Source organism: Prionailurus viverrinus, unplaced genomic scaffold (genome assembly GCF_022837055.1).
Source record: "Prionailurus viverrinus isolate Anna unplaced genomic scaffold, UM_Priviv_1.0 scaffold_40, whole genome shotgun sequence".
Lineage (NCBI taxonomy): Eukaryota > Metazoa > Chordata > Mammalia > Carnivora > Felidae > Prionailurus > Prionailurus viverrinus.
Window position 1 is genome coordinate 646,077 of NW_025927608.1, and position 25,593 is coordinate 671,669.

The window sequence follows — 25,593 nt, forward strand, 5'->3', positions numbered from 1 at the left end:
CGCTCCGCGCCTGCGCGCGCGGCCGGCGGAAGCGACCCCACAGGCCAGCGCCTCTGCTCCGGCCCGAGGGCGACCCCTCCCGGCCGGCGGGAGCACGACCCCTCATCCTGGAAAGTAGCCCTGGAGACGGAGACCAGGATCCCGCCCCCCCCCCGCCCCCCTCCGGCTCCGCACACGCAGCAGGTAGGTAGGCTGTGTTACCTCTGCTCTTCTCTTTCCTCCTAAGAATAAAGGATCGCAGTGAGAGGCAAGGAGTGCACCGGGGCAGGTGTCTTGTGGCTCCCGCTGCCACCACCATGCGGACGCTGCTTCCCATGGCCCACAGGTGGACGTGGAGCCTCGTGCGGCCTCAGCCCTGGGGTGTATCCCACGTGCCGATGGAGCACCTGCCTTGTGCCGGGCGCTGAGGATTCCACCGTGTCAGAGGCGAGGAAATCACATTCTGGTGTGGGATGTGCGAGACGAGACTGGAGAAGTGGGCAGAGGCAGGACCGGCGCAGTCCAACCCGTGGTATTTGAGAAAGACCGCGGGCTGCAGCGTGGCCCGTGGACGAGGCGCGGGACCTGCCGCTGACATGCCAGACGGCAGTGGGACAGCGGGCTCACGGCGGGTCAGGGCACGGATATTCGGGAGCGAGAGACCTGGCTTTTCATCCTGCCTCCCCCCTTACCGACCTTGTTAAACGTGACATTTCCCCGCCTGTGAAGTGGGTGTTAGTACTTACCGCAGCCTGACGCGAGACACAAGTGAGAACGTGTGGCAGGGACTCAACGCAGAGTCTGGCACACGGGAATCACTCTGGTAGCTGCTAGTGGTACTCCCCAGTGGGGACTCAGTCCTCACACGACAAGTCTTCCTTCTCCCCCTCCCGAGATTAGAACAGGGGAGAAAACCCTGAGGCCAGTAAAAAAGGTCCAAGAAGCACAGAGGCAACAGCGGTCATTGCTGCGGTTCCGACGCGTTGCTTTAAGGCAGCAGCAAGGCGCTCATGTTTTGTGCTGCAATAAATACCTCCATTCCTTACAAATAACGTTAAAAACCTCAATTAACTAGAAACCTTGTTCCAGAACGCGGTTACACTCAACTTTCGGAAGAAAAAGACAAATGACCAAAAAATAAATACAAGGATAATATTTATTTTTTAAAAATTCCAGGGGCTGTCCCAGATCCGTAAACAGTTCCGGTTCTTGTACGTTCTGTAGCACCTTCAGTTACAATCCTTGTTCAGTGCAACGTACTTGAAAAGCCCTTGAAATGCCTCTAATGTCAAAACCCATGAACTTACTTACCTATTCCACACTTTAAGGTGGAAGTACTTTCCATAATGGTTACTACAGCTGGTTAACGTGCCTGCCAGTTAATCTGTAATTAACCAGAACGACACATTCCATAGGTATTCCAGTTAACTGAGGTTTATGTCCATATGATCATGTTACCAGAGAAAAATTTCCCTTCTTCAGCGATTTTGAGACCTCTGCCACCGACACACATCACTACCTCCTTGAAAATATAAAATGAAGTACTATTTTAAATGAATTTTTGTCCTAATTACTATTATTTAGAAAAAATTCTTTTTAAGCTGTTAAAGAATTGTGATTTTTTTAACCATCTTCCCAAACTATGTGATAGATCTTAATTACACATAGGTTTTTTTTTTTTTAACAAGATAATCGTTTTCAAGGGAAAAAGATGTTATTTATATAAAAATTTTGCTTTATAAAAAAGTATATAAATGTTATTCTGCCAGGTATACTTCCTATCCCCTCCCAAAACGGCTATAACCTGTGACATGAAGGAGGTATAAACATGAAACATATCTTACTTCCTGGGTAGAACTGTGTCGGTGACAGAAAGTACACTTTTCAGCAGGAGTGATGCTACTGGAGATCTTTAAAATTTCAAAGTAGTTGTCAGAAAGGTTAGTATTTTATTCAGTTTCCTGTTGTGTTAGATTATCGCCACAATGTGGAACTGATGCCCGTGTAGCCAGTCACCATCTCAGTCTCGGGCATCCTCAGGACCATCCCCCGGACAGCTACCAACAAGTGCAGTGGTGCACCTTAGTGATAAAGAATCCAGTCCTAGACTATACCTTTAGATCCTCTGTTTATATCACATTATTGTGAATTTGTACCAACTCCCATTTATAGTTTAAAGCTGTACTATGTAACACATGACTATACTATTATAAAATATCCTTTTTTGTAAATGCATTGAAAATGTTCTTGGGCATTTATTAGGCCTGCTTCTAGAAATATTATGAATGCTAACAACCAGATATTTCAAAACTCCAAATATAAGGTCAGTTTTCTTAATTTTCTGAAATCAGTTATTTGAATTAATAGGAATTCTGTAGGAACACTGACCCGTCTCATCTCATGTAATCTTCAAAACAGATAAGCCTAGAAGTCCATCTCATCTAACCCTCACAACAGTTAAAACAACAACACAACCATCTGTCTAAAACAAGAATCTTTCAATTATAAAACTGTGGAAAGACCAGGAGTCAGCTCATCTATGAAATTATACAAGATAAAGCTGAAACAGCTTTTTTAAGGTTACACCCAGTTCTCTTTTTCCCTAAGGTTATAAGAAAAAGGAAAATCTGCTTTTAAACCATGCAGAGATTTAAATCAATATTGTTCATCTCCTCTAAGAAACCAAAATGTTTCTTATCTCACAATTATAAATATTCATGACATTCAGACTATTTTTTGTGGCCAGTTTTATAGGCCTTTGAGACTAGACTGTATGGTACTCTTTAGCCAAGATGTATCAGAATGCTGGATTATGTATAAAATATGATTTCTGGTATCTGTCCATCTTCTATCGAAGTGCCGTTATTATTGCCCGGGGAACTAAAGAAGAAAAAAACAGTCTTGCCAGCAGCAGGTGCCTCATGCACAACTTTCTTCAATCCTTTTGTGCCATAGTGGGAATCTGGGCCCTAAATGAGAACAAAAGGTTCGTTAGTAATTTTCATTTAATAAGCACTCGATTTAATGTGGTGTTTTAATTAGGTTAATGATCTATTGTATTTCATTACTGTTCTTGTATGAAATTTTATGCAATGTCACTTCATGAAAAATGGAATTTTTGCTACAAAACTAGTTAATGATTAAAAACAATGTAGAACTCCGCTTTTAGAGAACAGGGAAGTGGTTTTAAGAAAATAATTATTTTATCTTCTGTCAAACATTCAATCTCCTACTCAAGCAAAGGGCTACTGCTTATAAGGAACCACGTCAGAGCAGAGCCATGCTGACAGGCGCTTCTTTTCTCCAAGCAGTGGAATATTTCAGCTCCCAGCTTCCTTCTTTCCCTTCTTCCCGAAGGCTTTATTGTCTGTGACTCTCCGTTTCTATGGAGAACACACTCTCTGTAACATGGGAGAGGAAACCCACCAGTTCACCATCGAGAACATTCCGGAAGGCTCTTACTTTGAGTGTGGCGCATGCTGTGTAGCACACATTGGGCAGGATCTCTATAGGTTCTTTGAACATGACCCTGAATGTGTTAGCAGTCCCATCACAACTGAATCCGGTATCATTCTGTCCCAGGGTTTGTTTTTTTTCATATTCAATGATCTGTAATTTTTCAAAGACAAGTTACACTTAAGCGAAATCAACTGAAGCAAAGTTTCACAGAAAAGCCCACGGAGCCCTTAGGGACAGTAGAGTGTAAGTCTTGTCTACTTCTCTCTAACCACCAGAGACGGCTGGAACACGCGGTCGGGGTGGGGGGTGGGGTGGAATGCCAGCTAACCTCGACTCGGCTGCAGGACACAGGGGCTTGCCCAGGAGACACCAACCCGGGGAACTGGTTTTTAGAACACCTGGATTTTAGATACCTGAGGAAAACAGGCCTCTCCTCCTTGCTAGCCTGTGTCTTGCTGCTAGGAAATTCCCACAGCGTTTCCTATGTCTAAATGTTATTTACTGAAATTAAGATGACCTGAAATGCAGTATTCAGGCATGTAGATATTAAAAATGTGAAAACCCCATTTTTTCAATTTAGTTCCAGAATCTGTGCCAGACACTGAGGGTCACGCCCTCAAGGAGCTTCCAGTCACTAGACACGTGTCCAGCGACATTGCATGCAGAACTGGCAGTAAAAGAGCAATGCAGAAGATGAGAATTTTATTTTGCCAGGAAGGAGGGAGAGTTGGAAGAGCTCCAGCCAGGGCCTACCGGGTTACAAAGGTACAAAGGTACAGAGGTCCATGCGAGGGAACATCACGTGCAGAGGCAGAGGCTCACAGACCTGTCTGTTCACATACATTAGATAAAAACAGTAACAGTAAAATAGGCCAAAACAATCAATGCTGTGCCAGGTCCGGGCAGAGATCACCTCCGCAGGGACAGTGACTGGAGAAGACCACAAGGGGGCTCCCGGGGCGCTCTACCGGCCTGTTCCTTGATCGGCTGCTGGCTACACAATGCACTCCACTTGTGAGAAGCGAGCCTTACGCACCATGTACAAATATGTGCACTTTTCTACATGTATATCACAGTTCAATAAAAAAACTTAAATAAAAAATACAGCACGATGGTGTCCTGGGATAAAGTAGGGAGACCCAGGATTTGGCTGTGGAAATCTAATCCATGGCAAACTGCTACACTTCTGAGCTGCAGTTTTATTGTTTACTCTGGGGGAAACCTTGCTTTGCCTTCTTCCTCAGGCTGTTGTAAAAATCAAATTAGAAAATTCCAGCAATGGGGCGCCTGGGGGGCTTAGTCGGTTAAGTGTCCAACTCTTGGTTGTGGCTCAGGTCATGATCTCACGATTGTGAGTTCGAGCTCTGCACCAGGCACTTATGGCACGGAGCCTGCCTGGGATTTTCTCTCTCCCCCCCTGAGCTGTCAGCACAGAGCCTGATGCGGGGCTTCAACTCAGGCACTGTGAGATCATGACCTAAGCCGAAGTCGGACACTTAACCGACTGAGCCACCCAGGCACCCCGCTAATGGTGAAATTTGAACACAAAGTTCACCAAGGTTTTTGCTATTAAAAATAATATGTTAGGGGCGCCTGTGTAGCTCAGTCAGTTGAGCGTCTGACTTCATTCAGCTCAGGTCATGATCTCACAGTCTGTGAGTTCGAGCCCCGTGTCAGGCTCTGCACTGACAGCTCAGAGCCTGGAGCCTGCTTCCGATTCTGTGTCTCTCTCTGCCCCTTCCCCGTTCATGCTCTGTCTCTCTCTGTCTCAAAAATAAATAAAAACATTAAAATAAATAAAATGTTAACGTTTTAGAGAAGGCAGTGTTTTTCTACGGATAAAAGTTTGAAACAGTGTTTACTTCCTTTTCTATCCTTTGTGTTTTACTACAGAAGCACAGTATTGTATATGTACAGCTTGTAAATACAAGTCCAGCACAGACACGTTTCAAAAACAATTTTACTAACTGGGGTGGACTGTCAAAATAGTGGGAGAATACTGGTCTAGTGAAGGGAATGAGAGAGGTATTTAACATTCTTCCCGATTAAGAGCTGAGGTGGAACAGATCTAAAGACTAAGGCAGGGTATATAGTCAGACAACTGGAAATCAGAAGGTGTTCACAGTCGTTTTGAAAAATTAGACAGCTTCAAGCCCTAGAGTTCAAAGTGCCAGGAAAAACAGCCTGCAGATGTTTTTAGACAGTCAATGCGCAGCAGAAGGGAGTGACAGAAGGGGTTTCCTGGAGAAGGGAGGCTCCTTGTGTGCTAATGCTTCTGTGAAGGACCCCAGGAGTCCCGATTCTCTGAAACTGTTTTTCATCGGTTGTAAGACAGAACTCTCTAGGCCTTCTGATGCCTTTGATAACTATATTGAAATTTGACTTTGTCAAAATGAGATCTTACTACAAAATTACATTTGTTGTATTTCAAGACGATAAACAGTGAGGAAGAACGGTACCTGTATATTCACTTGATAATCCGTGGGTCCGTGGATAGATCCATACAAACCAAATCCGACTATAGAGATTCTTCTATTAACTGTGAACCTGAGAGAATGAAGCCAAATATAAAATAATATACATAATTCATTAAGTATTCATAGTCTGAAGGCCTATAAAATTTTTAAGTGCTACGTGGAATACATTTTGCTCATAAAAAGGAAAACTGTCATAAATTTGATATCCTTGGAAGTGTCATCTGCTTACCAAAAAACTCTTCCTAGAAAAGATTTTAACTTAATGGGAACTTAAGTAGAAGTTGTTTTCTGTACTGTACATTTTTGAGAGTCAAAGGAAATTATTCAACCTAAATGCCCACTTTTGTTGTAATGACCATCTTAATGATGTCTTAGTCCAAACGTCTGCACATCTTCATGATACAAAGGCCCAGAGCCCAGCAAGTCCAATCTGTAACAACTTACCAGTTATATGAATACTTACTAGGGGCCTGTCAGAGTTAAATACTGGGCACCACACTGCACTTAGAGCCCAAAGGAGGACATGAATAATAAACAAGTAAACAAAGGGGTCAGCCAACAACCGCAGGTTGGGGTAAGAGTTGTGAGGGAAGCTGCTGTACCAGAACACTGGTGGTGCAGGGCTGGGGCCAGGCCCTCACTTACACAGATGGATCAGAATGAGGGTTCATACTAGAACAATCAGCAGGAACAGTTTGGTCATAGGAGTTAAGAAACAGACCCATCTTGCTCCACTTTGCCAATGCAGGAAAACTGACCGAGAGTACAAACAGCATGAAAGATGTAATCAGAGGTAATCCGTCACATCAAGCAGTCACCCTCCACATGTTCAGGAGCAACTTCGATGATCAACATTGTTACGGCCATGCCGAGTACTTCCTGTGCTGGGTGCTGCCCGGCCATCTTTTTACGTGAATTGTTTCCTTGAATCACTGTAATGGCTGGATAGACTAACACAGTGTTGTTCGTACCCCCGGTCTTTACAGTGGAGGCAACTGAGGTTTAGAGAAATTAACTTGCCTGGGGCAAGAAGTGTGGCGGGCCAAAGGGCCCGCACTCCCCCACCGCTATGCTAAAACTCCCAGCACAGGGCGAAGACCACCTTAACATTTTTTAAATATGTCATTTATAATATAGTTTTTCCTTATTTTAAAAAAGCAATATATTCTCCGTGGGGGGAAAAAAAGTAGAAATGCAGCTAATCAAATAAGGAACATTTTAAAGCATCTCTAAGTCCCATGTAGCTTTTGGTGCTTTCTCTTTTTAGACTTAGTTCTATTTTTAGCAATGGGAAAATAGACTTGTTTTCTATGAACATGTTCTTTACAAATCATCTCAGTTGTATATATGTGTATAAATACTTCTTTTTCATTTAAAAAGGTAAAAGATTACTACTGCTCCACTAGATCTGATTTCTCATTGTTGGATAATCCAGGTTATTTGCAGTTTTTATTATGTGACAGTGCCATGAGGAACAATCTTGCAGCCAAATCACTTTGCGGAGCCTTAATTATGTCCTGAGAACAAATTCTTCGAATTGCTGAGGAAAATGAAAGGCGTGTTCTTAAGGCTGTAGATAAACGTTATCAAACTGCTTTCCGGTGGAAGTGTTCACCCCACAGGGAACGAAGATCGTTTCTATCTGATGCTCAGCAACTGTGAGTATTTCTAGGTCTTTGTGCCACTGACAAACTGATGACTGACAAATTCTATTCTTTTTTCTTGGATTATTAATGAGTTAAAACATTTGCTCGAATATTTACCGTCTACTGGATTTTCTCTTTAATAAAATACTCATGTTCTTTCCCCATTTTTCTCTGCTGCTGAGTGTCTCTTTCATGTGGATTTGAAAGACCACGTTATATAGCTATGCTCTGTCAGTAACTATCCATTATGGCAAGTGTCCTGTTTGTCATTTACTTATTAACTTCATGGTGGCTGTGGACACAAAAACTTGGGATTACCTGTAGTCGTATTATGACCCCTGCCAAGTGGAGAGAGGCCTATCTCCTCTGCATCACAGACAGTCACGTGTTCTTTTTTTTTAAATATTAAATAAATGGATACAAATATTGGCAGATGATATCAGTAGGGAATCAAACTGTATTTTCCCAGTGGTTGATCCTTTCCTCATCTTCTAAGTTTCTCCCCTCATATTCTATGCTCATTTAGGTCAGTCTGCTTCCTGGACTCTGTAGAGTGTTCCATACGGCACGAACTTACTTTAACTTTACAGTAGTCTTACATTTGATCCATACTGCTCTTTTAAAAAGAGAAAATTTACTCTTCCAGCTTAATTTTAGAGTAACTGGGCCAAGCCAATGCTCCCTGCCAAGAGCACGTCACTCCTGCAGGGAGCTGCAGTCCACGCACTTAGCTTGGCAAGACAATGGCTACAGGCAAGGTTCTCCGGTTCTCCATGAAGGTGCTGTTCTGTCTGCTTCCTACGGAATCTATTCCTGTTCCTTTATGTTGTCACCATTGTAAGTGAGATCTTTTTTTTTTACTTAATATTGTTAACTGAAAATCTAAACATGTTTAAATTGTATCTTTTTGTTGTGGCAAAATATGTAACAAAATGTAACGTCTTAACCATTTTTAAGTGTGCAATTTAGTGGCACTGAGAACATTCACATCGCTAGACAACCCTCACCACCATCCATCCGTCTCTGTAACTGAATTCTGAGGCCATACAGGACCATCACTGGGATTTGTATATACATTTCACAAATGGCCACTATTCTCTTTTATTGGTTCTAATAGATTTTTACTGATCCTGAGGTCATCGGGATGGATCAACTGTTCTCAAAAAGAGTCCCAGCCCCACGGAGACCATGCTCTGTTTCCCACAAAGGCTCAGGGGTTCCAGTGGCAGCAAGATTTACTGCAATGATCAGGACGGTCTCTGAAAACAAAGAATCCCAGCCAATTTTCAAGTGTCCTGTCGGAATTCATGTAGGTGAAAAACTTGTTTATAACTACAAGAGCTCCACCTAAGTCCACTTTATTGACAAACTACAGATTTCGGCATTGTTATAAAGCAAGATTACTCCTGCAGACAGTGTGTGTCTTCAGTCTGAGCACAGGAAGGACTTAAGGGATTACACTCAACCCCCAGTTTTCCTTGCAGAGCAAGGGTCCCCGAGTCTTCAGCATCGCACAGTGTTTCAGCACAAACCAATAATTTTTATGGCAATTTTAATATTCAGTGACTTTTACAAGATGTTACTACCATATAAATAGAGGAAATATTATACAGTCAATTCTCACTATTTGTAGTAATCATATTCTATAAAGTTGCCACAGATACTAAACCATTGCTCCTACGGGGAACATGTGTACACACGTACCCACACCCCCCCCTCTCACATGGGTTGTAACCTTAAATCCCCCAAACAACTCATCCTCGGAGGTTCCATCTTATTTTACAAAAGAGAAAACAGGAGTTCAGAAGTGTTAAGTGACTCGCCTGAGGCCACCCCCAACAGGTGCAGGGTTAGGGGTCAGCTGCCCAAACGGCCCCGGGGCCAGTGTCTGGCTCTACACTGCGCTGCCCCTGCTGTCTCCGTTTCCTCAGGAGGGGGTCACCTGTGCGACCTCAAACAGGAACATACCTCCGGGCAACTCAGGTCTGTGATAAGGAAGCGCTGCAAGTATTGATTTGGGAGTACAGAGAAGCTTTAGTGAGCAGGCGAGCTGCAAATCTGGAAACTAAACAAACAGGATTGACCGTACTGTTTTATTTGAAACCTTTAAAAAAATGACACGATTGGCAGCAACGCTGCTCACGCTTTTTGACACATTAACATAACACACCTGCCCCGGCAGCCTGTGTGGCACGCACACGGGTGCTTCCGGCTGCCTCCTGGTGTCCTGCTCAAGCATCTACGTACTGAAGGACGGGTTTTATTTCATCTCCGTTACGTTTACTGCTCCGTTACATTAGAGCTAGGTCATCATGTTGACCAAAAACAATGCGTGAGGTATACAGTCTATGAACTTCACCAGGTTACTAAAGAGGGAGTACAGAATGTTTTATTATAAGAAAGGGAAAAGTGGTACTAATGTAGATAATGTCATCTGCAAATTCTGAAAAAGACTTCTTCCCTTCCAATATTCAGGGTTCTAATTTCCTTATCCTTCACGACGACGTCACCCAGAATTCTAAGAATGCTGCTGAAGTACAACGGTGCTGGCCAGCATCCCTATCCTGAGGTTTCAACAGTGAATCGCGTTCAAGATCTTCTAGACCTAGTCTATTAGTAGTTACATCTGGAACGAAGGTGAAATTTTATCAAGTCTTTCCGATATCTACTGCAACAATCAAATCGCTTTTCTTCTTTCATCTGCTGCTGTGGTGAATATATATTAATACATTTTTTCAATCTTCAAATAAACCCTGTTTGCTCAGCTATTATTTTTCTGAGGTATTGCTAGATTTAAGACACTGATACCTTACGTAGAAGTTGTTCTTCTCTATAAATGAGATCGATCTAGAAACTTCCTTGTTTTATCAAACTCCTGTATAAGGGTTATGCTTCTTTCGATAATGAACCAAGAAGTATTTTCTTCTTTTAATGCTCAAGGACCTGTTCCTTGAAGGTTTGATAAAACTCACCTGTAAAAACCACCTTGTGAAGGGACAGTTCTTTGATAACTTTTAATTCCTTCCATTGGTAACTGGTCTATTCAGGCTTTCTTCTTCAGTCAATTTTGATAATTTATATTTGCCTATAAAATGATCCATTCCATCAAGATGTTCAATTTATTAGCACAGAGTAAACTCAGAATTAAAATAAAAACTGCCTTAGTATATGATTATATTCCCATTATTATTTCCAAATGTATGTTTTCTTTCTTTACTATCTCTGCCAGAAGTTTATTTATTTTATTGATCTTTTTAAGGAACCAACTTATGGATTTCTTAATTCTATTTTTAATTCATTAATTACGAGATTTATCTATTTCTCTTTTCTATTGTTCTTTTGGCTATTCGTTTTTTAGCTACTTGAGTTGAATGCTTAAATCATTTATTTCTACTCTAGTTTATTTAGTAAAAGTAGATCATTGTTACTGTTTCTCTGTGTGACACTTTGGCCTCATCTCATAAATTTTCATATATGATATTCTCATTGTGAGTAATTATTAAATAGTTCACAAATGCATTTTAAATTTCCATTTTAACCCAACGTTTCTGAGTTCTCACCCCCAGAGTTGTTTTTTAACAAGCTTGTTATTAGCTCCTAGTTTTATACTAAAGTGCTATTATAAATAAGTAAAAATCCAAAAGGTATATTTTATGGAAACTGAAACATTCTATTTTGACATTTAGCCTAAAGAAAGCAAGGTAGGGCAAAGATAAATTCCTCAACAGGATTATATACACACGTCTCAAGATTCTAGATTTTTCACTCTTTTGTAACTGTACATAGAACTATCTCCCGCGCAGTATCTTTGCAAACAAAAAGCTCACATTAAACACAGTAGAAGCAAGTGTTTGATTAATGAAGGTGCAGACCCTGCTCTCCAGCAGTAGAGATCCAGACGGAATCCGTGCTGTGGAAAACCCCACCCGGCCCTCTCGAAGTTCACTTGTTTCCTGAGAGATCCCCTCACTCCCAGTGCAGTGAGGACACTGCTGTATCTTCCTGACTCTGGACTCCTGTAGTAACTCAGAAATGTACTAAACAAAGCAGAAAATAAAACGTGGTCAACTGTCTCCCACGACATGAGGACAAAAGAAAAATGCTAGGTGCGGCCCCGCGTCACCCCCGCGCCTGCAACGCGACAGACACCTGATTCGGTCGCTCGTGCCGCTGTAGCCCCAGCGGCTCTCCACTTGCTGGAACCTACGGATACAGCACTCCTTTCCTCGCAGGCAGCACCTTGGCCGGTCGACGTATTCCACTCGGGGCTTGGGATTGACCGTAAAATGGAGAAAGAGATTTACCACCTCGCGATCTGACAAAATTCCGGACTGGGCAGGACCTGCAGAAATAAAAATCCGACCTTAGTAAAAGCGACTGGATTTCAATCCCTAACTTTGTAACACTCCAAACGAAGTGAATTCAGATCCGGAAGAGGTAAAGTAACAATGAGGCAGAACATTTTGAGCATGTATTTAATTGTAAGGATTTCAGAATCCATTTGAAGTTAACCTAATAGGTCCTAAGTGTGAAAACCACTAGTAAATAAATCAAAGCTTCGATGAAACCCTGAAATCGCAGAAGGATCTCTGGCTTTTTCTATCCACCCACCCCCTCTGTGCTCCACAGACACCTGTTCACCAGGAAGAAGAGTCATTCCCTACGCGGGCAATGCTCACGTGGTAGCCAGAGCTCTCGCTACCTCTCTACACCCCACCTAGAGGGGGAAATACATGGGATGGTGCTTGCTTCCGGCGTTCAGAAAGCAGAGGGCAGAAGCTAAGACTGGATGAGCTGTGCAAGCAGCTCGTCACGTATGTTACAGTGTTCCCATTCACTGCTTCTGAAAAAGCCCGTTCAGTTTAAACTTATCCAGGAATAAATGCCACTCCTAATAAAAAGATGCCAGATCCCTTACAAGACTGGTAAAAGCAATCTAAATAAGAGACTGCACAACACTAGAAATTTGGTTTAGAAATCCTAAATTCAGACAGTACTGTAAAACCCCCTGATTTTAAACATTAGATTAATCTATCAACCTGCCAGACCTGGCCCCAACAGTGATTTGCAGCCTCTGGATGAGGAAAGAGTGTAAAAAAGGGAAAAACAACAACAACAACAAAAAACCAACTAAAAACTTAAAACCTGCATTTTAGTAAAAAGAACAGAACTGGGAGTGCTAATATCAACAGAGATGGGGATGAACCCATGTGACTTTCTCAGAATGACGAGGACTAACATAACACAGAAGAATTAAAATGTTCCAGGTGAGTAAAAACGATAAAAAGCAGGGACACACATACAGGTCACAAGTGTTCCTGAAGAACTAATAATAAGAAATAGGACGCAGGGGCGCCTGGGTGGCTCACTCAGTTAAACATCCAACTTGGGCTCGGGTCATGATCTTGTGGCCGTGGGTTTGAGCCCCGCGTCGGGCTCTGCGCTGACAGCTCGGAGCCTGGAGCCTGTTTTGGATTCTGTGTCTCCCTCTCTCTGCCCCTCCCCCACTCACGCTCACTCAAGAATAAACAAACATTAAAAAGAAAATTAAAATAAAAAGATGATGTAATAATTCAAAACTATAATAACACTTCCTTAGTTGAAAAAAGAAGTCTTCGGATCAGGAAACTGTTCTCAGATATGAGCCATATACCTACGGCAAGAAAGTAATCAGATACGACCTAGTATGACCTAGAACCAGGCCCACCACAGTTGTGTCACCGTAATGTGTTGTGTGTGTGTGTGACCAGTCACCGAGTGGTCTGCAAAGGTTGAAAGGAATAACACACCACTGTAACCTTCTTATCTCCAATAGGGATGAGCAGTAAGTATTGTTTTATTGTGAAATGGAGAATTAAGAAAACTGAGGGGGGAAAAATAAACACAGAATTTCTAATTTCCAAATCTAGACAGGGAAAAAAAAAAAAAGCAAACATACTCAACAGCAAAATAGATAAAGGGAATTCTTCATAAAAACATTTTTAAAAGCACAATACAGAGGTAACGTAGGGAAAAGAATATGCCTAACAGCAAAAGAAACATTATTTGACTACATAAAAATACTAAGGAGTGTGGTCTGTAGGATGGAATCATCTACACCACAGAACAACTATGGATGAAATACATAAAATAGCTATTTTTAAGTTGACAACAGCTGAGGCGGTCAGTGTTTGAGAAGGGAAATGTGTTGAGATGAAGCCATATATTTGTCACTATTTCTTCCCCTTGGGATATTTGCTGATCTGCTTCACAGGGCATAAATGCCAAACAGAAACAGGCAACCTAGAAATCATGTAATCCTCACTGGACTGAGGAGACAAACACTGGAATTTAAAGCTACCAAAGCAGCCAGACAACAATGCTGCAGAAAGGGGGTAAGAGAGGTAAGACCAACATTTTCTGCACAATTTCTCCAGGAAGTGTTTGCTGATTCCTAAGCTATGATAAGCAAGGGAAAATTATGAGACCAAGAAACCAAGCAGAAAGAAACTGCTAAGAAACTAAAGATTTAACAGAAATTTCAGGGGTCTTAAAATGCTGGGGGGAGAAGTCCCCAAATATTTGAAAATTTGGGATATCATGGGTCATAAAGAAAAATCACCATGAAAACGAGAGAGTATTTTTTATCGAATGATAATGAAAATACATATCAAAACTTGTGAAGTGAAGGGCACCCGGGTGGCCCAGTCGGTAAGCGTCTGGTGTCGGCTCAGGTCATGATCTCGCGGTCCGTGATTCGAGCCCTGCACTGGGCTCTGTGCTGACAGCTCAGCCTTGGATTCTGTGTCTCTCTCTCTCTGCCCCTCCCTTGCTTGCACTCTGTCCATCTTTCTCTCTCAAAGATAAAAATAAACATTCAATAAAAAAAAGAAAGAAAGGAAAAAAACCCCACAAAGACTGACAAAATACTCCCTAGCAAACTAAAATCAAATCAAGGAGATAATAAAAAAGCAGAAGTTAATGGAATGGAAAACATACATACAATAGAAAATATTAATAAAGCCAGAAGTCGGTTCTTAGAAAAAATTAATAAAATGTATAAACCACTAGGCAAGGCTGATCAAAGAAGATACAATATACCAATATCAGAAATGAGTATGGGAGGGGCGGGTAAGGGCTCAGTCTGTTAAGCATCCAACTCTTTTTTCGCCTCAGGTCATGATCTCACTGTTCCTGAGTTTGAGCCCACTTGGGCTCCAGGCTGACAGTGTGGAGCCTGCTTGGGATTCTCTCTCTCCCTCTGCCCCTCTGCCGCTTGCTCTTGTGCTCGCTCTAAAATAAATAAACTTAAAAAAAAAAAAAAAAGGAAAGAAATGAATATAGGGACACAATTTAGACTCCACAGATGTAGATAATAAAAGGATATTATAACATTCATGTTAAAAAAATTAAAAGGCTAGAAGCAATGGTTACAAAAAGAAATAGTGCTATGCTACTCTATCTAAGAAATTGAATCTCTAATTAAAAACCTTCCACAGGGGCACCTGGCTCACTCAGTAGTGTGCAACTCTTGGTCTTGGGGTTGTGAGTTTGAGCCCCATGTTGGATGTAGAGATTACTTTAAAAAATTAAAAAAAAAAAAAAAAAGATCTATCAAAAATGTTCCATAAAGTAAACTCTGGATCCAGATAACTTCACTGGCAAATTTTCCTAAACATTTAAGGAAAAAAACAACACCAATCTTACACAATCTCTTCAACACTGAAAAAACCAAGCACTTGTTAAGTTTTGGATGAAACCAGCATAAATTTGGTAATCCACATCTGACAATTACAAGAAAGGAAAATTATAGACTAATTTCTCTCATGAAATAGTCATAAAAATATTTTAAAATTTAGCAAATTGGATCTGGTAACATAGGATAAAGCGTGACAACTAAGTCTACCTTACATGAGAAATCCAAAATAGGTTTAATTTGGAAAATCAGTCTAGTTCACCAAGTTAAGAAAATAAAGCAAGGAGCATCTCTCTACTTGCGAGATGGGATGCTGCCCAATATATGAACCGCTTAGTAAGGCCAATTACAAATAAGAAAGAGAAAATAAAGGGGAAAACTACTGTATCATGACAAGATGAAGAGAAGTATTTGATAAAATTCATCATAAAACTCTTAGCAGACTAGTAACAGAGGGAAACTTGCTTAATCCAATACGAGGCACCTACAAAACATTTACAGCAAGCCTACTCTAGGGAAATAGTAAAGCTTTGTGTGTAACACTGAAATGAGATGAGATGTTTGCTACCAGCACTGCTATTCACTAATATGCCAGAGGTCCTAGACCACATAATAAAGCAGGAAAAAGAAATAAAATGTCTAAGGATTAGACAGGAAGAAGAATTATTACTGTTTGCAGTGGCATGATTGTACATGTAGATAGACTATGTACAGTGATCTACAAATTATTAGAATCAGTGAATTTAGCAAGTTCACTAGATACAAGGTCAATATAGAAAAATCAACTGTATTTCTATCAGTGAACAATTGATTATAACATGGAAATTTTAAAGACAATCATTTACAATAGCATTTAAAAAATGAAATATCTAGGGGTGCCTGGGTGGCTCAGTCGGTTAAACGTCCAACTTCAGCTCAGGTCACGGTCTCACAGTCTATGAGTTTGAGCTCCGCATCAGGCTCTGTGCTGACAGCTCAGAGCCTGGAGCCTGCTTCGGATTCTGCGTCTCCCTCTCTCTCTGCCCCTCCCCTGCTCATGCTCTGTCTCTCTCTGTAAAAACAAAACAAAAAAAAAGAAATATCTAGGGGCGCCTGGGTGGCTCAGCTGGTTAAACGTCCGACTTCAGCTCAGGTCATGATGTCATGGCTTGTGGGTTCGAGCCCCGCATCGGGCTCTGTGCTGACAGCTCGGAGCCTGGAGCCTGCTTCGAATTCTGTGCCTCCCTCTCTCTCTGACCCTCCCCCAACTCGTGCTCTGTCTCTCTCTCTCAAAAACATTAAAAAAAATAATTAAAAAAAAAAAAAGTATCTACGTTAGAATAAACCTCCCAAAAAGCATACAAGACCTCTACCAGAAAACTCAAAATATTACTGAAAGAGATTTTAAAAGACTTAAATGTTGATGGATTGAAAGACTCAATATGACAAAAATGTCATTTATCCCCACACCAATCTAAGTTCCAATCAAAATATGATAATTTGTGGGGTGGGGGGTGCAGGGGAGAGGTAGAAATTGACAAGGTGATTAAAAAATTTACTTATATGTGGGGCAACTGGGTAGCTCAGTCTGTTAAGCATCCGATTCTTGGTTTCAGCTCAAGTCATGATCTCATGGTGTGTGGGTTTGAGCCCCGCGTCAGGCAGGCTCTGTGCTGCCAGTGTGGAGCCTGCCTGGGATTCTCTTTCCTTCTCTCTCAAAAAATAAATAAACTTTAAAAAATACATTAATATGAAAATGCAAAAGACCAAAAATAGCCAAGATAATCTTGAAGAAGAACAAAGCTGGGGAGTTTTCACTATCAGATTTCAAGATTTGGTGTAAAACTATAGAACTAAAACTATGCAGGATTGGTACAAGAATAAACAAATGTAACAGTGGAACAGCATACAGACACTCCAGAAACAGATTCATTCACACAAAGTCACCTGATTTACAACGAAGTTGGCCCTGCAATGTATGTGAGGCAAAGATAGTTTTTTAATATATGGCTTGATAGGGAAAAAAATGAACTTTAACCTTAACTTTTTTTTTAATTTTATTTTTTATTTCTTAAAATTTACATCCAAATTAGTTAGCATATAGTGAAATAATGATTTCAGTAGATTCCTTAGTGCCCCTTCCCCATTTAGCCCATCCCCCCTCCCACACCCCCTTCAGTAACCTTCAGTTTGTTCTCCATATTTATGAGTCTCTTCTGTTTTGTCCCCCTCCCTGTTTTTATATATATTATTTTTGTTTCCCTTCCCTTATATGTTCATCTATTTTGTCTCTTAAAGTCCTCATATGAGTGCAGTCATATGATATTTGTCTTTTTCTGACTAATTTCACTTAGCATGATACCCTCCAGTTCCATCCACGTAGGTGCAAATGGCAAGATTTGGCATGCAACAGAAATGTTTACGTATGTCTCCTAAGTGACATGTACAAGAATGTTCTTAATGGCCACCAAAGAGAAACAACCCAAATGTTCAACAACAGTAAAATGCATAAATAAATCATGGCACATTCCTATGACAGATTATACAACAGTGAAAACACTACCTCAAGGATGAATCTAACAGACATAACGTTAAGAGAAAAAAGCCAGGGGTGCCTGGGTGGCTCAGTCGGTTAAGCATCCAACTCTTGATTTCGGCTCAATTCATGATCTCACAGTGGGTGAGCTGGAGCTCCACATCAGTCAGCACAGAGCCTGCTTGGAATTCTCTCTCCCTCCCTCTCTCTCTGCCCCTCCCCCACTCACTTACACACTCTCTTTTAAAGATAAACTTTAAAAAAAGAAAAAGCCATACACAAAAGAGCACATACTGTATATATGATTTCCTTTATATTAAGTTTAAAATACAGAAGACATGAACAGACATTTCTCTAAAGAAGACACAGAGATGGCCAAGAGACACATCAAGAGGCCCAACATCACTCATCATCAGGGAGATGCAAATCAAAACTACAAGATATCACCAGAATGGCTAAAATCAACAACACAAGAAATAACAGGTGTTGGCAAAAATGTGGAGAAAAAGGAATCCTCTTGCACTGTTGATGGGAATGCAAACTGGGGCGGCCACTATGGAAAACAGTATGGAGGATCCTCAAAAAGTTAAAAATAGAACTACCCTACGATCCAGCAATCACACTACTAGGTATTTACCCAAAGAATACAAAGACCCTAATTCAAAGGGATTCATGCACCCCTATATGTATATAGCAGCATTACCTACAACAGCCAAGCTATGGAAACAGCCCAAGTGTCCATCAATTGATGAATGGATGAAGAAGATGTGGTGCATATGTATGTACACACACACACACACACACACACACACACACACACACAATGGAATATTAGTCATAAAAATGAATGCAATCTTACCATTTGCAATAACATGGGTGGAGCTAAAGAGTATAATGCTAAGTGAAGTTCGTCAGTCAGAGAAAGATAAATATATCGTTTCATTCATATGTGGAATTTAGGAGACAGATGATCATAAGGGTGAGAAGAGAGAGGCAAACCAAGAAACTACAGAGAACACACTGATGGTTACCAGGGGGAAAGGGGTGGGAGGATGGGGTAAACGGCTGAAGGAGAGTTGGAGGCCCAGGCCGTCAGTTATGGGATGAACAAATCATGGGAATAAAAAGTAACAGCACAGGGAATATAGTCCATGACACCATAGTAGTCTTAGGTGGTGACGGGCTGCTACACTTGCGGTGAGCATACAGCCCCGTAGAACAGAATCACCACCTGTACCCCAGAGACTAACGTAACACTTGTGCACACTACAGCCCCCACCCAAAAAAGAAGAACCTAGTGCACATATCAAAATAAATAACTAACTTACAATGTTATCTTGAAGGGCTACCAGAAGTAAAGGAAATTACACACACCTCCATGTGTCATGTGACTAGAGCTCAGTAAGTACCAGCTTCTTTCCCTCTTTTGCACAGGGAGGCTGGCTGACTGCCTGTTGGCATAGTTTCACACAGATTTTGGTCAAGTTATAGCCCTACCTGCTGCAAACTCTTCAATGGTCATCAGTGGAAACCGGATCAAGGACAGTGCTTTCCCTAGAACTTTCTGTTTGTTTCCAAAAGTCACAGGCAATTGTTGTCTTTGACATTCCGCTTCTGCCCATCGTACAACGGCTCCAAAAAGTCGACTCTCTCTAATACTAAGTGTGTCTCTTTCCAGAACGGCACAGAGTGTGTCTACAGGGAAAATACAAGAATAAATCAAATTAGGAATATTTTGATCTTTAACAAAACACCAACAAACAGACTTACATTAAGTTTTCAAATCTCAATTAAAAAAGGAGATTAGATACTTAAAACTACAGCCCCTATACTTAGAAATATTAAAGAATGAAAACAATTAAACAGCAAAGTTTTCTTTAAAACAGTGCTATAAAGTGTGGTGCCTGGGTGGCTCATTTGGTTAAGCTTCCGACTCTTGATATCGGCTCAGGTCATGAACTCACGGTTCATGAGATCAAGTCCCATGTCGGGCTCTGCACTGACAGCACAGAGCCTGCTTGGGATTCTCTCTTTTTCCCTCCCTCTGCCTCTCCCCTGCTCACGTACTTGTCTTTCTCTCTCTCTCTCTCTCTCAAAATAAACATTAAAAAACAAAACAAAACAGAGTTTAGGGGACGTCTGGGTGGCTCAGTCAGGTAAGCATCCGACCTCAGCTCAGGTCATGATCTCACAGTTCGTGAGTTCAAGCCCCACGTTGTGCTCTATGTTGACAGCTCAGAGCCTGGAGCCTGCTTCAGATTCTGTGTCTCCCTCTCTCTTTGGCCCTCCCTCGCTCATGTGCTCTCACTTCCTCTCAAAAATAAACGTTAAAAATTTTATTAAAAAAAAAAGAGTTTAAATAATTGCTATGAAGTTAATATTCAACTTTTTCTTTACCATACGTGCAAGCTTAGGTACAGTATCTCCTTGTATATTTGTGCCATTTATTAAGCAAACTCAAATACCCAGAGTAAGATTAATTGTAAGTCTGAGAAAAGGGCTTCAAATTAGTGACATACATAAATCTATAAAGACTACAGGTAACCATTCATTTGTTCCCCAAATATTCCTTATTAAGCACTCACTGTGTGTCAGGCACTGTTCTAGACGCTAAGGATACATCACTGAATAAAAAGTTAAAAATAAATCCCTTGCCTTTATGGAGCTTACATTCTAGTGGGGGTTAACATTAAACATAAATAGATTTAACAAGTTAGATGCTCAGTGTAGGACAGACCGTAGGGTGAGAGGAATCCCTAGTGCAGTTTAAAACAGGATGGCTTTGGGGCACTTGGATGGCTCAGTCGGTTGAGCATCCAACTTCGGCTCAGGTCATGATCTCACGGCTCATGAGTTCGAGCCCCACGTCGGGATCTGTGCTGACAGCTCAGAGCCTGGAGCCTGCTTCTGCTTCTGTGTCTCCCTCTCTCTCTGCCCCAACCCACTTGCATTCTGTCTCTGTCCCTCTCAAAAATAAACATTAAAAAAAAAAAATTGTTTTTAAATAAATAAATAAATAAATAAATAAATAAATAAATAAACAAACAAACAAACCAGGACGGCTTGGGCAGCTCGTCTGAGCCAAGACTTGACGGGGGGTATGGGGGAGTCAGCCAGAGACCTAGCCAGAAGTGTTCGGGATGTCCAGTGTGATGGCTCTCCCATCAAAGTGTGCCTGGCATGTGTGAGGACCAAGCCAGGAGGCCAGTGTGGCTAGACTGCAGTGGGCAAGAGGGAAAAGTGGTAGGCGAGGAGGCCAGAAATGGAGGGAAATGGGGTACAATCTTATAGTACCCTGTCAATCACCTGGCTTTTACTCTGAGTACAAAGGAGAACGAACCCCTGGAGGATTCTGAGCTGTGACATTTTATGTTCTAGAAGGATCACGCTGGCAGCCATGTTGAGAGGAGACTCTAGTGGAGGTCAGAGTGGGAATGAGATCAGTTAGAAGGCTCCTGCTCTGATCCACATCAGAGGTGATGACGGCCTGGACCAGGAGGAAGTGATGAGAAACCATCAGATTCAGGATATACTCTGAAGGAGGACTCAGTGTGATGTCCTAACAGACTGAATACTGGGGGTGATAGGAGTCAAGGGTAATTCCCGGGTTTATAGTCTAAGCAACGGACAGACAACAGTGGCATCAACTGAGATGGGAAAGCCTACAGAGGCGGCCTTGGGGGCTGGCGAGAGGGGGATCTGGAGTTTCGTTTGGGACATGTGAAGTGTGAAATCCCTATCTGACGTCCAAGCATAAACGTCCTGCCCAGAACTCAGGCCCTCACTCAGAACCTTTCTCCTTGAACCAGAGGCAAAACTCGAATCTGCTCAGCTTTTCTATAGTAGACCAAAAGCAGGAAGTCCAGACACGGGCCATAGAGGCCAACAGACCAGAACAAAACGACAGGCTGCACCCAAACAGAGACAGAGGAGAGAGGGAATGTGTGACAAGTAGATGGAAGTGCTTGAAAAGCATCACAGTCCAAAGAGTCTTTCTGAAGAGGAAGACTGAAAACCCAAGACAAACAAAAAACACATCAGAGGCCTGAGGGCTTCGCTAATGCAATAACTGATACTCATAATAACAACACTTAATAATCACAGGATTCAAATAAAGATGAGGATGCCGTACTTACATACATTCACTATGCTTAAATTACCCAGTAATACACATCTAAGAAAAACTTACTAAAAAAAAAATTCGATTCCGTAATGGTCTACACATTCATACTACATCCAAACATTTGGTCAGTATTGAACCACAGCTATCATTCGAGCAGGTGTCAGCACAGGGGCTCAACATTGTGTTAAAAATGAGTAGGTTATACGTAATTTTTTTTTTAAATCAAGTTTTTCCTTCTCTGGTAGCTGAGCAGATGAATACAGAGTACGGTTCCATAAAGCTTTTCCACAGGTAAATGAATGTAAACCAATATACCTCAATATTCTGTAGGATTAGGAATATACACTGACCAAAATTAATCATTCAGTGGGAAAACAGACAACTTTGGATCCACATATCTCTACTTTGTATGCTAATAAACTTCAGTAAAGATAAACAAAGAACCTTAACATATCAGCAGGGGAAAAAACACATTATACTGGCCTTGGCATAATGTAAATTTGCTTTTTTCTATCAATGTGACACAGTACCTTCTTCCTTTAGCAAAAAGCTCTAAGAGAGAAACAGCATCTCTCTGGAGGAAGCACATCCCTCCAGAACGTATATTCAAATCCCAGAGGAGAAAAAGCTTCTCTAGAATCTAAAACTATAAAAAGAGCTCCTGGGGTGTTCTGGGTGGCTCAGTCAGTTGAGCATCTGACTCTTGATTTCAGTTCAGGTCATGATCTCATGGTTTGTGAGCTCAAGCCCTGCGTCAGGCTCTGTGCTAACAATGTGGAACCTGCTTGGGATTCTCTCTCCCTCTCTCTGACCCTACTGTGAGCTCTCTCTTTAAATAAGCAAACAAACACACATTTAAAAAAAAAAAAAAAAAAAAAGCTCCTGAAGCATGGCCCAACCTTCTTTCTCTCAGCTCCTAGACTTCTCTTTCATCCCAATTTTTAACAAGTACACTTGAAGCAAACTGGACTATGGTGTGGAAACACACAGGTCTTCTATTGGCAGATATGTTACAGTAAGAAATTACAGCTGAGAGCCCAGTAAAGATCATAAAAACAGCTAAGATTATGTTTTGTACACGTAATGCAAGACTAGATTTTAATATAAGCAATGGTGAATCAAATCAAATCAACAAATATTTCGAGTATTTACACTGCACAAGGCACCTACTTCAAGACCCCCAGGCTCCAATGGCACGCCTAACATAGGAGCTATTTACAAAACAACTTCCAGGACAAGTCGCTCAGATGCAAGCAATGCTATTTCAAACATAAACTGAATTACAAATGGAGTGACAACCCCCTAGGGGAAGAAAATTAGCATTAAGCAATGTGTCCCAGCAATGTGGGCAGTGCCTGGGGCTCTCAAACATCCAGTCAGTGGATATTATGTATAGTGGGGAGGACCCAATCTAGCCCCTGCCCTTCAGGATAATTAATGCAAGATGATTGTACATCCTTCCCGAGGTACAGTGCAATAGACAGACAAACTCACAATGGAATGTGGTTATAACAGAATACACTAAATGTCATGGAGGAGGGCAGGGTGTCAATTCTTAAGAAAGAAGTCACTGCAGAAGTATAATTTTAGCCAAGACATTAAAAATGAGTGAGAAGTAGGGGCACCTGGGTGGCTCAATTGGTTAAGTGTCCGGCTCTTGATTTCAGCTCAGGTCATAATCTCACAGTTAGTGAGTTCGAGCCCCATTCGGCTCTACACTGACAACGCGGAGCCTGCTTAGGATTCTCTCTCTTCCTGTCTCTCGGTCCCTCCCCTGCTCATGCTCTGTCTCTCTCTCTCTCAAAATAAATAAACATGAAAAAAAAAAAAAAAAAAAAAGGATGAGTGAGAACTAGCCAAGGTGGGAAGGAAAGGAAACATTCTAGACACAGTCCAGTTGGTCAACAAATACTAACTGAACAGGTACTATGTTCTACTGTCTTTAGTGTTACAAATACAGTGGTAACCCAACAAAGTCCCTGCCTTCAAAGAGTTTACAATCAGGGTGCCTGGCTGGTTCAGTTGGTAAAGCACGTGATTCTTGATCTCGGGGTTTTAAATTCAAGCCCCATGCTGGGTGTAGAGATTACTGAGAAATAAAATCTTAAAAGAAAAAAAAAGCTTACAATCTAGCTGGGGAAGGTAGATAACCATCAGAAACATACACAGACAAATACACAGACACAAACAAAAATACCTACTTAAGAATTTCAGATAGTGAAACCTACTGTGAGTAAAATAAATCAGAGTAACAGAAAAGGATTGTTTAGGGGAACATGGTATCTACTTTGACTACGGTCTGGGACAGCCTCTCTCAGGTCTCATCTAACTTGGTATCAGAATGATTAAAAGGAGGAAGCCACATACAGATTCAAGGCAAAAGGATTCCAATTCGTGGGAACAGTAAACACAAAGGCTTAAAATAGAAATAACCCTGGCTAGTGTTTATGAAACACAGTGAATAATGGGGAGAGTGAGAGAAGACAAGGTCAGGTACAGACAGAGACAGGCAGTGAGTACTGGCTGTTTACAAAACATCTGTTTTCTCTTCTTCTTGAGATGTGACTTGTATCTCCTAGCTTCCTAAATTTAAGTGGGATAATGTTACCGAATCCTAGACAATGAAGTAAGACCCAAAATGAGGGTGCCATACCGAGGCCAAAGCTTTTAAAATGTGGGTGTTTTCCCTGCCCATACTTTTTCCTGTCTACTGGCAAGACAGATAATAACATAATAATACACAACAGATAACTAATATATATTTTATGTTCATCATGATGAAGAGAATATTTAAAGCCATAGGCCTAGATTAGCTGTCTCCTCTCCTGCAATAACAACATTCAGACTCCCCAGCCTCATCAGATGGGATGTGGTTATAACAGGATACACCAAATGTATTTAATGTACAACCTGGTTTACCCTGCCTCGATCTCACACACACTTCCTCATGGGGCTCCACCTGCTTCGAATGTCGCCCTCTCTTCACTCCCCAAATACTACCCATTCTTTAGGGCCCATGGCAGAATCTCCTGTCAAGACTTTCATAACACTACTCAATTTGAGGTAATCCCTCCATATTTTGGATTTGAAGAGTAATTACTTTCTATATGTGTAGCTTAGAAAAGGTAAAAATCACATGTTACTGTATGTTATCCAGATTTTTCTATTAAATCTTAATTTTTACATGCTTGTTCCTTGATTCTCCAATTAGATCATAGTTTCCTTAAGAAAAATCACATCTTACTCCTCTTCGTATTTTTTTAAAATAATTTTTAAAAATGCTTGTTGGTTGGGGCTCTTGGGTGGCTTGGTCGGTTAAGTGTCCAATTTCAGCTTACAGTTGGTGAGTTCAAGCCCCGCAATGGGCTCTGTGCTGACAGCTCAGAGCCTGGAGCCTGTTTCGGATTCTGTTGTCTCCCTCTCTCTCTGCCCTCCCCCACTTGTACTCTCTCTCCCTCTCAAAAATAAATAAACATTTAAAACAACGTTCGTTTACTGATTGATTGACTGACTGATTGGGCGGGGAGCTGGGGGGGGGGGGGCAGAGAGAGGGAAAGAGAGGATCCCAAGCAGGCTCCACCGACAGTGTGGAGCCCAATGTGGGGCTTGAACCACAAACCGTGAGAGCATGACCTGAGCTGAAATCAAGAGTCAGATGCTCAACTGACTGAGCCACCCAGGTGCCCCTCTTCTTTGTTTTTCTGAAATGATCCTACTAT

The 25,593-nt window shown here is 41.5% G+C and overlaps 1 protein-coding gene and 1 long non-coding RNA gene across 4 annotated transcripts in view; one reads left to right on the top strand and one right to left on the bottom strand.

Moving 5' to 3' along the window:
- Nucleotides 1–1,117: 1,117 nt before the first annotated feature.
- The window catches only part of BTBD1 (BTB domain containing 1), a 41,659-nt gene continuing 17,183 nt past the window's right edge, over nucleotides 1,118–25,593 (bottom strand). The window contains exons 4-8 of one of the 3 annotated variants that reach the window (XM_047846683.1): nucleotides 19,249–19,446; nucleotides 11,711–11,903; nucleotides 5,898–5,985; nucleotides 3,442–3,588; nucleotides 1,118–2,948 (exon numbers count right to left, since the gene is read on the bottom strand). In XM_047846683.1, the coding sequence (XP_047702639.1) occupies nucleotides 2,790–2,948; nucleotides 3,442–3,588; nucleotides 5,898–5,985; nucleotides 11,711–11,903; nucleotides 19,249–19,446 (785 nt within the window). In that variant the 3' untranslated portion in view covers nucleotides 1,118–2,789. Of the gene's footprint in view, nucleotides 2,949–3,441; nucleotides 3,589–5,897; nucleotides 5,986–9,928; nucleotides 11,599–11,710; nucleotides 11,904–19,248; nucleotides 19,447–25,593 lie in introns of those variants that run through there. The other 2 variants (XR_007149620.1, XM_047846684.1) reach the window with 2 other exon arrangements.
- Nucleotides 7,954–10,329, top strand: LOC125158972 (uncharacterized). Its single transcript, XR_007149621.1, has 2 exons — nucleotides 7,954–8,870; nucleotides 10,037–10,329. It is a non-coding gene; the product is annotated as an uncharacterized LOC125158972 (long non-coding RNA).